At 40.1% G+C, this 12,969-nt stretch overlaps 1 protein-coding gene across 1 annotated transcript; it reads left to right on the top strand.

Annotated features, from left to right (window-relative positions):
- Positions 1 to 1,561: 1,561 nt before the first annotated feature.
- On the top strand, positions 1,562 to 4,641 carry LOC145889926 (uncharacterized). Its single transcript, XM_082980975.1, has 9 exons — positions 1,562 to 1,600; positions 1,653 to 1,738; positions 1,952 to 2,047; positions 2,227 to 2,362; positions 2,481 to 2,669; positions 3,201 to 3,303; positions 3,364 to 3,515; positions 3,822 to 4,000; positions 4,441 to 4,641. Exons 2-9 carry the CDS (start codon positions 1,664 to 1,666, stop codon positions 4,639 to 4,641), a joined length of 1,131 nt encoding a protein of 376 aa, XP_082837101.1. The 5' UTR covers positions 1,562 to 1,600; positions 1,653 to 1,663.
- The last annotated feature ends 8,328 nt before the right edge of the window (positions 4,642 to 12,969 follow it).

The following is a 12,969-nucleotide window of genomic DNA, read 5'->3' as shown; positions in this document are numbered from 1 at the left end:
CTGCAAATTTAAGTCGATTCCTATCATGAAAATAAACAATTGTCTACGCCGGATCGTAGATCTCAAACGTCTGGCACGCACCAACCGATCGTATCACACCAGTCTTTTACCGTGCCAGGTTTAGACCGTTTTCAAAATAAATCGTGCAAGATTTTTCAGGATTTATTCTTTGCCACAATTTTGTCGAAAAGATATTTTAACCTGAATGAAGGTGCGGCGACGCAAGTTACATTTGTTTCGCAGAGACAGAAACTTTTTGCGTTGCAATTGCTTGAAATAAATTATACGTAACATTTTCGTTCTAATTTTCACTTTCGGATTTCATTCAAGCTGTAAATAAGTTATCGGGTTTGGTTCGGACAAAAAAAAAATACTGGGCCCGAACACAATTCTAGTTCGTATGAGTTACTCCGGGGACAGCTGGATATCAACGTCATCTCAAATTTCTCCTGTCCGTCCAGAAATAGGCGGACAGACTACAGCTGGTCGGTGAATTCTTTCTCGTTAATTCTAATCAGCATTGAAATGGGCACCGGAGGTCAATCTCCAAATCCCCAGTTGGATCGACAGTTTTAACACTTAGCGGCGAAACTGTAGGCGTTGATTTTCCGTCCCTTTGTCTCCAATAACGTTTTCGGTCCAAGTGAAGTCGAGTGATTTGGCTGCTTCTATTTCCGAAGTTGTCTGATGGAACGGTATAGCGTCTATTCTGGTGATGTCCCCTGTAAGAAAATGGACAAGTTTTATTAAGGTTGCGATCAGGTGCCAGTAGATGACCAAACAATCCTATATAAATTTATTTGTTAGGAGCTGCAGACAGTATATAGAGGACACTGTTTTGACCTCTAAGGTATCATCAGTGCAGCTGGTCTTCACATTGTGGTACCTTTCGGTCAACATAGATCCGTTAGGTACGAAACAACACTAAGAAACCACAATGGATATCATTAAGGCCTAGCGACAGCTTGGTATAAAATACTGCTAAGGCTCGGGGATCACCCAAATCAATTAGGCCGAAACAATGTGCGCTATACAGTGTACTCAATATATTTATTATGGCTCATTTGTGCATAGAAAAATCATTTTGCACAAAGAATGTCAGCACGCGATGAATAATAATAAAACACAATGAAATACAATGGAATGGACGCCGATAAAACTATCAATGGTTATCGAGTCAGGCACCCACTTGATTGTGAATCACTTTCTGTAGCATGAAAACAACATTGACTGCAGTAACATGACTAATAAAACACGCTTAATTGAAGCTTATGAGATGCTAAATTATGTGACAAGCTTAATTGTTAGGTGTGACACAATATTACTACGGCATGACGTTGCCAGGTTGGTGGATGTGTAGAGAGAGAAATATGTGACTCTACCGATAAGATCAGAGCTGAGAACGATGTAATTGCCGCGCTCTACACAAACACTGGGTTCAAGGTGCGAGATTATTGAACGCCCCAAAGGCGTAGCCCCAAGCGATTTATCATTATAAATTACAGAACATGCGCTACTTTCCTGCATTGGTGAGTGGTCGTCGAGATGGAGATGTCGTTTTTTTTCTGTTCTATTTTCAGCATCCTTGGACTTGCCGCAGGTGACCGTTGTAAGTATCAATTTACCGAAATATTATATTATTTATTTGAAAGGGTTGAAATGTATGACTTGCCGGGATGCGAGCAGCTTTGAGGAATGTGACGTAACGGGCAAGTTGGAGGAATGCAGAATTAACCAGGTTTGTTATTAAGTGTTTGATGAGATTATTGCTCTGAATGCTTAGTCAAGCACAATTATTGTACGAAAATCTTTAAATACACATATACAGTGTACTTCGACGATTCTTCCGCTTTTCCTTTTTAAAAAGTGCTAATTTTCTTGACTGTAAATCTGAAACATTAAATGACTGCATATCTGTAGCCTACATTGTTCTGAACTGAGACATGTTTAGAAATCGTGCGAAACAGTTGTGAGACGGAACGAATATCGGTTGACAATAACCAAGGGATGCAAGGACGCCAACGCTTGTAGAAGCAATTATATGCAGGTAAGGCAGCTTCGATCGATTCATAACTAACTTGTTATATATTTGCCGAATTAAACAAAAACGGCGAACGTAATTTGTTCGTCGTCTTGTAATGACCTAAACATCCAGGCCTGTACACATAAGAGAGCCAACGCAGCATGTGGTGAAATAGTAAATGCACTTGTCCAATACACACACAGAACGTCGGAACTTCTGGTAAGTCAAGCCAGTGCAACTCAGATCAGAGTAACTCGGTTTGCTGCTGTTGCTGTGAAGAGAATTTGTGCAACGCAGGAGCGCCCACTTGTGTGCCGTATTATCAACACAACGGGCCAGGTAATCGCAAAAATGATCTGTATTAAGCACATGGTAAAAAAATGTTATAACTTGTAAAGATCTAACCACCTTGAAACCTTTACACCCAACAAGACCCATAAAGTCGCTTTGTTTGCAGTAAACGACTGCCCAGCAATGCCGCAAAACTTCCAGCATGGCAACATTGAATGTTTCAACGGAAACAAAGTGGGTGCTGTGTGCGAGTATCAGTGCACGGACGAGGAATATTATGTGTGGCCGCCAACACGTAACAACAACGTGTGCCAAACTAATGGGACGTGGGCTCACGAACAACCCTGCTGCGCCCGTAAGTATCTCTAACAGTGGAAGTTTGCGTAACATGAAAAGTGCAGTGTTAACATTTCAGTCGTTTCTAACTTTCACGGGGACCAATTCATCCCAACAAAAAGTTAAAATTTTGCACCCCAAGGTCGCGAAAAGCATTTTAGAAGGATATGAACCTATATCAAATTTTACAACTGAATTGTGCACTTTAAATTTACAACAACAATAGTTTACTGTCGGAAAAGTCGTCTAGAAGAGTCACACCAAGCAGCACTGGATGATACCTTATAGGTAGAAACAGTGGCCAATTGTCTGTTGCTCACAGACAACCATAGTTTTGTTTCTGTTGCTGCCAGGAATATTGTCTGTTCTTGTGGCACAATTAGGACGTGAATAGAAAAGTTACGTTTTAATTGTGCTAGAAGAACAGACTATTAAAATAACATTAGTTTTGTTTATATTCCTGCATCCATGTGCACTGAATATTTGTAATGCACCGGTTTTTAAAAAACTTTGACCTGTGTTTGTATTTGATTGCGTTAACTTTGTGTAGGACCTTGTCCGCCCTACTTGCTATACGACGATACTTTCGTGATGCATTTTTCTGGTGAAGGCGCCGAAGATAGTTTACGTCTTGCGAAGAAAGCCACTCTCTAGTAAAGACACAAAATAATACTAAAAATGAAAATCATTTTTTCAATTCCGGTTTTGTTTAGCGGTAAAATAGCGGAGGATGCCTTAAAGTTGACGATAATGACATTTGCCTCCGAACCCGTGGAATCCAGCGCCATCAGGTTTAACGACTATGAAAGCGATATTGTTCGTCTTAAACAACTCTTGAAAGACAGGATTCATGTCTTACCAGAAGGTATGTATATGAGCAATATATATTTAAACGTGCATCGCATCGAATGAAAGAACAAATTTTGTGAACTCTCTGCGTCGGTGTTTCTCAAACTTTTTTCCACGGAACTTTGCAAGGTGACGTTTGACATTGGACGTTTATGTTTCGTCTGTGTGTTTTAATACCTAAAGGTTGGTGATGGTATTAGAAACTGGGAGATTATTTACGTAGTTAGTTTATAATCCAAAGCTATATAGTCACCAACTACACTGATTAAACCTTATAGGATAAATACAGCCAACAGCTCACAGTTGAATATTTTTGTTTAAGGTCCCGTCAACGTGGTACCGATTATACGATACGTGATGGACGAGCTTTTGACACCAGAATCTGGGATGAGGGACAGTCGGGTGCCGAAAGCCATAAATGTTGTCATGAACCGCAGTCCAGACGATGATATTGAGGAAATAAGAACAATTGCTGACGAGGCAAGAAGTCGAGGAATTAAGGTATTTATTCGCCGCACTATTTTTATCAAAAAAGCAAAGGAATGAGCCTAATAAGTCCATAAAGTGTCTAGATCAATTAAAAACTGGTATTTGAATGATGACAAACTGTACACAGTGCACAGGATATTGCTGTAGCCGATTTCATACCGCGCACAACAACATGATTGGACACAAAAGATGAAATTTGTTTCTGTGTGAATATAATTAGGAGGTTGAATGTAAAATTTACATGTTGGTATCTATTTTGTATCCAGCTAACACCACCTCTAGCCTGGCAATCTTATCGTTGTTATTTTCTGAATTTGTTTAAGTGTGTGTGGTTTTTCTTATAAAATGGCCCATTTTTATATTTAATGCATTTGGTGAGTTGTTTTAGTGCATGCATAGTCAACACCAAAGGTGGAAACGATCGGATGATATGAAATGTTTTGACCATGCAGATTCTGGCGTGGGTTGTGTTCACCAACGAGGGATACGAATTTGACGAGAAAAAGATCTTGGCCCTGGCAGGGGATAAACGCAGCATTTTGCGCATGTATCACCAGCAATACAGCGACGCCGAATTGACTGCTCAGTTGAACAGATTCACGGCCAGCTTGTGCCGAGACCCCTGTCGCCATACCCTGCGTAACCAAAGTTAAATTGGTGCTGTTTGGGCATATGCACAGCGTAAAGGAATTCATCCTTCTATTGGTATTAAGTAACTTGTAACTGTTAGTTGGTGTTAAAATAACCTGATCGAACAATAAAACATTGGTTGTAAAACATGGATTCAGAGCCACCAGAATAACAAGGGATAGAAGGGGTTGGGAAATTGAGGATGCTTCCCAAAATCCCACAAACTTGAACCGCCACAGCCCATTGGGTATGGCTGACTTTCACTGAGGCTTCTTTGGCCTCGTTGACAGTTTAATAGAAGTGTCATTTGTTGACAAGGAAATAGGAAAGTTTAAGAGCACCGAGGGAACGCGCTGATCAATCAGGGTTGAATATTTTTCCAGAAGATTGTGTCACTTTATAGCGCGGCTATACGTTGTTTCCTTGTTATGTACCCCTTGACCGGGCTTCTTTGGGATATATGCTTTTTGACTTCCCAACAATAACGTTTAAAAGCCAGAGCATCTTGCTCATCCACAAAAATACCCCCAAAAATGTTCCATGGGTCACAGGCAAACGTTAGGAACAGTGCATTAAAATACTCTAGGGTTACTGTCTCTGATGAGTCACAATTCCATTTAATTTGAATATGTCTTTTGGGGGGAAGGCACCGAGGAGGGTTTGGGTTCATGGGCCACCTTTGGGAAACACTACATCAAATGGCAGCGAAGGGTGTTAACGCCTTTCGAGAGACACCGTAGATTCCAGTTTCCGTATGTTTCAACAATTATGCGTGCGATGTTCTTTGTTTTAAACAACCTTTGAGAGACAGTATACGGCGGCTTTTGAATAGCGTAAAAAACCTTAAGAAACTTTAAATTAACAGGTCATAGCTTACTTAGACTTGGACATGAATGCAACCGTGAACAGCGCATCACTGTTCTCAATACCAGAAATAGAAATCGTATGTTTTTTGCGACTTGATAACGGGATGAGTCAGTCTGTTTTTCTCAAGATCCCACGTTTAACCCCTGCGGTTACTGTAAAACAACGCCTTAAAACTCAATCAATAAGACGTCAAGTGCTTGTTTGTGACGTCACAAGGGCACTGGAAATTTTCGCTGAAACTTTTCAAGTGTCTGATGTGGTCAGTGACGTCGAGAAGAAACAACACCAATGATTCGTGCTGAAGTCTTAGTCCCTGAGGTTTCCTCGTTTTTTTTTTAATTAGAGTGATCATATGTTCGCGCAAAAGAGTAGTGCATTCTCTTGTTGTCATGGCATCCGATTAATATGAAGTGATGTTGGTAACGAAGTTTCGGTCGAATCCAGTCAGTGATTGTAACAAAAACCTGGCTGAATCACGAGTCAGCTTGTCCAAAAAAACACCCTCAAAATCGACGGCAATCAGTGACTAATCACGTGTTTTTTGTCACGTTCCATTTTTGCACCCAAACCTGACCTCATACATACATAGAAATCATCCTTTTTTTCTTTTGTGATGTCACAATACGGTGAGTCATCCCTCTTTGCGTCGAGGACCCCGGGGAAACCTTTTCAATCGTTTCAAACGATTCCCACGCCAGTAAACGCATCCTATTATACTTAGCTGCGTCAGAGACAATGCCCTTACTAAATATAACTAGATTTCTGTGTTAAAGCGTGTGAAATTTATGGAGTTTTAGTCAATCTTTACACCTCAATCACTAGATTACACAACAACCAAATATATGACTTAGATAACTCACTTAATTGTAGCTTATTACACGATTAATAGTACCCAATGGTTGGGTGTGACACAATATTACTACGGCTTGAAGCTGCCAGGCTGGTGGATGCTATTGCAGTGAGAGATAAATATGTGACTTATAATGTATATGTGACAGATAATTTTAGAGCGGAGCACGATGTAATTGCCGCACTCTGTAAACTGGTGTTGAAGGTGAGAGATTATTAAACGCCCCAAAGGCGTAGCCCCAAGCGATTTATCTTTATAAATTACAGAACATGCGCTACTTTCCTGCATTGGTGAGTGGTCATCGAGATGGAGGTGTCGTTTTTTTTCTCTTCCGTGTTCAGTATCCTTGGACTTGCCGCAGGTGAGCGTTGTAAGTATCAATTTAACGAATTATTTTTTGATTTATTTGAAAGGGTTGAAATGCATGACTTGCCAGGATGCGAGCAGCTTTGAGGAATGTGACGTAACGGGCAAGTTGGAGGAATGCAGAATTAACCAGGTTTGTCATTTAACTTGCGTTAGGTCCAGTGTTTATAAGAATGTTGCTCTGAATGCTTAGCTCAGCACAATTATCGTATGAAAATCTTAAATACACATGTGCAGTGTTCTTCGACCATTCTCCCGCTTTTCCTTTTGCGCGCTTTTACTGCTGATTTTTTCTCTATTGAAAATCTGAAACAAAGAATGACTGAATATCTGTAGCCTACATTGTTCTGAACTGAGACATTTTTAGAAATCGTGCGAAACATTTGTAAGACGGAACGAATATCGGCTGACAATAACCAAGGGATGCAAGGACGCCAACGCTTGTAGAAGCAATTATATGCAGGTAAAGCATCTTTTGTTATAGTTCATCACCAACTTGTTATATATTTGCCGAATTATTTTGTCCATCGAGCAATAGAAAGCCTTGTAATGACCCAAAGATCCAGACCTAAACACTTTCGAGAGTCAACGCATTAGATGGCGAAATAATGCATTTGTTTAATATACACGCAGAACGTCGGAACTTCTGGTAAGTCAAGCCAGTGCAACTCAGACCAGAGTAACTCGGTTTGTTGCTGTTGCTGTGACGAGGATTTGTGCAACGCAGGAGCGCCCACTTGTGTGCCGTATTATCAACACAATGGTCCAGGTAATGATGGTCACCAAAAGAGTATGGTCTCGAAAAAGTTATAACTTGCAACAGCAATAATCACTTGTTTTTGGATGCCAAGCAGCTCCACGGTGGTTCGTCTCTGTTGTTTTGGTATCCAGTAGGGTGACGTCGACCAAAAGGTACCACTAAGTGGAAAGATGACCCATTATATATTCGCTTTGTTTGCAGTAAACGACTGCCCGGCAATGCCGCAAAACTTCCAGCATGGCAACATTGAATGTTTCAACGGAAACAAAGTGGGTGCTGTGTGTGAGTATCAGTGCACGGACGAGGAATATTCTGTGTGGCCGCCAACACGTAACAACAACGTGTGCCAAACTAATGGGACGTGGGCTCACGAACAACCCTGCTGCGCCCGTGAGTATCTCTAACACTTGAAGTTCGTTTAATATGTAAGGAGCAGTTTAACACCACAGTGGTTCCTAACTTTCACGTGATGTTGTTGCAATTTTCCAAGATCGCGAAAAAGCATTGAAGGATGTTAACCTACATCATAACCTAATTGTGCACCTTAAATTTACAACAACAATAGTTTTGACTATTTTTGGCATTCATGCACAATGAATATTTGTAGTACACCGTGCAAGGAAGTTATAAAAATACTTTTACCTGTGTTTGTGATTGTGATGTTAACTTTGTGTAGGTCCTTGTCCGCCCTATTGGCTATTCGACGATGTTTTCGTGTTGCATTACTCTGGTGAAGGCGCCGAAGGTGCTGTAAGCTTTGTGAAAGAAACCCTCATCTAGTAAGGCACGACATCGTGGTAAAAACAAAACTTGTGATTGTAATTCCGGTTTTGTTTAGCGGAAAAGTAGCAGAGGATGCCATAAAAATTTCGATGATCAATTTTGCCTCCGAACCCGTGGAATCCAGCGCCATCAGGTTTAACGATTATGAAAGCGATGTTGTTCGTCTCCAGCAACTCTTAAATGAAAGGATCCAAGTCTTACCAGAAGGTATGAATAAGAGCAATATATACTGAACTGTGTATCCCAACCAATAAACAAACAAATTTTGTAAACGTCAATGTTTCCTATACCGATTTTCCGTGGAACCCTGTATAGTTTCATCTTTCACATTGGATGTTTATGCTTCGTTTTAGTGGTTTAATATCTATAAGTTAGTTAGAGTATTAAAAAGTGGGAAGTTATGTGCGTGGTTAGTTTATAATCCAGAGCTACAGTCGCCAGCTGCACTGATGAAACCGTACAGGATCAAAACAGTCACCACCTCAATGCTAAATATTATTATTTGAGGTCCCGTCAATGTGGTACCGGCTCTACGATATGCACTGGACACACTTTTGACAACAGAAGCTGGGATGAGGGATAGTCGGGTGCCGAAAGTCTTAAGTTTTTTTATGAACCGCAGTCCAGATGATGATATTGAAGAATTAAGGATCATTGGTGACGAGGCCAGAAGTCGACTTTTTGCGGTAATTTTTTGCATTTTTCTTGTTTATAGAAAAGGGAATGAATAAGTGCAGTAAGTGCAATGTAATGAATTAACATTTGCAATTTAGAACTGCTATTTGAATGGTGATAGTATAGTCAGCACAAAAGTTAGACATCTTACGATGTTTCCACCAATGTTTTTCACAATGCAGTTGGTGGTGTTCATTGTAGTCACTGACGACGGTTATGAATTCAACGAGAAGAAGATATTGGCCCTGGCAGGCGAAAAACACCGCATTGTGCGCCTTAATCACCTGCTGTTTAGCGATGCCGAATTAAGTGCTCAGTTGGATGGCTTCACGACCTTCTTGTGCCGTGATCCTTGTCTTCATGTCCTTCGTGACCAAAGTTAAATTGGTGCTGAATTCATCCGTCCGTGGATATTCAGTAATTTGTAACAGTTAGTTGGTGTTAAATAAACCTGATCGAACATAAAAACTGTTGTTGTGAAACATGGATTCAGTGCCAGAATAGAGGGGGATAGGAGGGGTAGGGAAATTAAGGATGCTTCCCTAAACTCCACAATCTTTAACCACAGCATTCCATAGAATAAGAATGAGTATTGTGGGCACGGAGTAACGATGTTCAGACCGAATCAAATCGGTGTGCATTTTTTCCGGATGATTGGTCCCTTTGTAGCGCCACTTTGGATCATTTACTAGTAAATCATTGACCCATTCAAACAGTGGTACCCAATATCTTATGCTTTTTGCCCCCACAATGACGTTCAAGGGCGCATTGCCCCCTGCTCATTCACAAAAAAACGAAGATCGCACAAAAACCAGCCAACATAATTTTTCATGAATTTTGATGTCATTTAATCAGTCCGGGCTTTGTTCGGTATATGTCGTAAAAACCTTAAGAAACTTTAAATTATACCAGGCCAGAACTTTCTTGAATTTGGACATGAATGCAACCGTGAACAGCGCATCTCTATTCTCCATACCAGAAACAGAAATCGTATGTTTATTTGCGACTTGATAACGGGACGAGTCAGACTGTTCATCTCAAGATCCCACGTTTAACCCGTGCGGTTGCTGTAAAACAACGCCTTAAAACTCAATCAATAAGGCGTCAAATGCTTATTTGTGACGTCACAAGGGCACTGGATATTTTCGCTGAAACTTTTTAAGTGTCTGATGTGGTCAGTGACGTCGAGAAGAAACAACACCAATGGTTCGTGCTAAAATCTTAGTCTCTCAGGTTTCCATGTTATTTTTTTAATTAGAGTAGTCATATGTTGGCGCAACAGAGTAGTGCATTCTCTTGTTGTCATGGCATCCGATTAATATGAAGTAATGTCGGTAACGAAGTTCCGGTCGAATCCAGTCAGTGATTGTAACAAAAACCTGACTGAATCTCGAGTCAGCTCGTCCAAAAAAACAACTTTAGAATCGACAGTAATCTGTGACTTGTTACGTGTTTTTCACCAAGTTCCTTTTTTGAACCCGAAGCTGACGACAACAGACATAGAAATCGTACTTATTTTCTTCTGTGATGTCACAATACGATGAGTCATCCTGTTTGCGTCGAGGGCCCCGGCGACACCTTTTCAATCGTTTTTAACGATTCCCACGCCAGTAAACGCATCCTATCATACTTAGCTGCGTGAGAGACAATCAATAAATAAAACTCGATGTCTGTGTTAAAGTGTTTGAAATTTAAAATGTGTTTAAGTGTTTGAAAAATTTAAAAGTTTTAGTCAATGTTTCCACCTTACCTTTTTATACCTATAACAACGATTTCCGAGGTGGGTTCCACAAAAGAATTTGAAGGATGAGCTACTATCTAAATTTAATTGTGTTTCATGAGCTATGGTTTTAGGCAAAAACTACTAAGAATGACTGTTAAGCCATTGGCCAACAGGCACATAAAGAAAACAAAGCCGATTGTGTTTATTTGGCGTTAAAAGAGTCTGGTTACATAATCTTGCAGAGTTGCTCGAACAAAAACATTTCGGAAACACTGACCTACTTGAGCCTGCTTTCCCAGGAGTTTTTTTCATGGTTGATTAGTTTACTGCACGCACGAACTCAACAATTCACCAGACAACAATCACTACACACCGATATACATAAGCAAATCATTCATATCAAGCAATAAGGTGTTGATTAAAGGGAGGTATCTTTAATTGGCTCTGAATCAAGCTTTTCCATCATTCTTTTGCGATTGATCAGGTTGTTGTACATATCAGCTCATAAATCAACACACAATTGACATCAACAAGTTATATAAGGAAATGCCTGTGGGTGATACTGACGGTGTCTGATTGTAAGCGAAATGATAAAATCGTAACAAAACGAAACAGTTTTTTTTCTTATATAACTTGTCGAAGAAATCGGATGAAGACTTTGGTGCCCATAAAAATGTTTGGCGATTCTGTTACTTTATCAAAGAGTTGTATCAGACAATTGATATTAATACATAATTACTTAATTTCCTTTGCATTTGTCCAACCCGTCTTCAATTTAACTTTGGTCACTGAGAACAAAACGACAGGGATCTCGGCACCAGAAGGCCGTGAATCTATTCAACTGAGCAGCTAATTCGGCATCTGTAAATCGCCGCCGATCTAAGCGCACAAAAGAGGCGCTTGTCGCTTGCCAGGGCCAAGAGCTTATTGTCTTCGAATTCGTAATCATCATTATTTATTGTAATGCACACCAACACCTGCATTGCAAAACCATCATTGGAAACAGACTCGTGGCTACCGTTAGTGTTGAGCACACGTCAGTAATTACAAAAGTAGCACATTTTATGCGAAAAAACAATGCCATCTGTTGAGTCCTGTGATTTTGTTGACTATACGTTATGTTGTACTGTATATCATCATTTAGGTAGCATTTTTTGATTAATAATATTTATTAAATTAAAGATGATGTGAGTATAAAGGGACTGGCCCATATTGTTATTAACATTGTCATGTTTAAAAGAAGACGTTTCAGTGTTAATAACAATATGGGCCAGTCTCTTTATACTCAGAATTATGAGAAAACCCGCAATTTGTGTTCCAAAGATGTTGTAACTTCAAACAAGGTTTGCTCTTTTTTGTTTCATTCATTCCTATTATAAATAATCAATTATAATAAAACTTACCCAAATTCGTCGCATTCTGGCCTCGTCAACAATGGCTTTTATTTCCTCAACCTCATCGTCTGGATTGCGGTTGAGCAAAAATGTGATCACCCGACTGTCCCTCATCCCAGCTTCAGGAGTCAAGAGCTTGTCCAGCATATCGTAGAGCCGGTACCACGTTGACGGGACCTCAAACAATAATATTGAATATCATAAACAACGGGTGGAAAACGCTGGATTCCACGGGTTCGGAGGCAAAACTGGTCATCGACATTTTTAGAGAATCCTCTGCTATTTTTCCGCTAAACAGCAATACCTGAGTAAAATAGATATTTTTCGTTCTTACCAATACTTTGTGTCTTACTATATAATGGTGTCTTTCGCTAAGCGTAAACCACCTTCGGCGTCTTTTCCGGAGAAATGGTAAAAAAAAACGTCGTCGATGAGAATGTAGGGCGGGCAAGGTCCTACGCAAAGTTGCATAAAACGTAATCAATGACAAGTATCACTTAATAATGTCCACTGCCAGCAAAAATATTGTTGTTATAAGTTGAGGGTTGCAAAATGAAGTCAAAAAATTTGTTATGCTTTGATTTGCGACCGTGATTTTGGCATGAGTTGTGGATTTATCGGAAAGTTATTAACAGGAATTTACACATTTTAACGACTCCATTGACAAAAATTATTTACACAGTTATGATTGTGAAAGCGATTTTACACAAAAAATGTGCAACTTCCACCGTTAGAGATACTCACGGGCGCAGCAGGGTTGTTCGCGAACCCACGTCCCATTAGTTTGGCACACGTTGTTGTTACGTGTTGGCGGCCACACAGAATATTCCTCGTCCGTGCACTGATACTCACACACAGCACCCGCTTTGTTTTCGTTGAAACATTCAATGTTGCCATGCTGAAAGTTTTGCGGCATTGCTGGGCAGTCGTTTA

The sequence above is a fragment of the Ascidia mentula genome, chromosome 2 (assembly GCF_947561715.1).
Source record: "Ascidia mentula chromosome 2, kaAscMent1.1, whole genome shotgun sequence".
In the NCBI taxonomy this organism is placed as follows: Eukaryota; Metazoa; Chordata; class Ascidiacea; order Phlebobranchia; family Ascidiidae; genus Ascidia; species Ascidia mentula.
The sequence above is the reverse complement of the archived record's forward strand: the minus strand, read 5'-3'. Positions and strand labels throughout refer to the sequence as shown.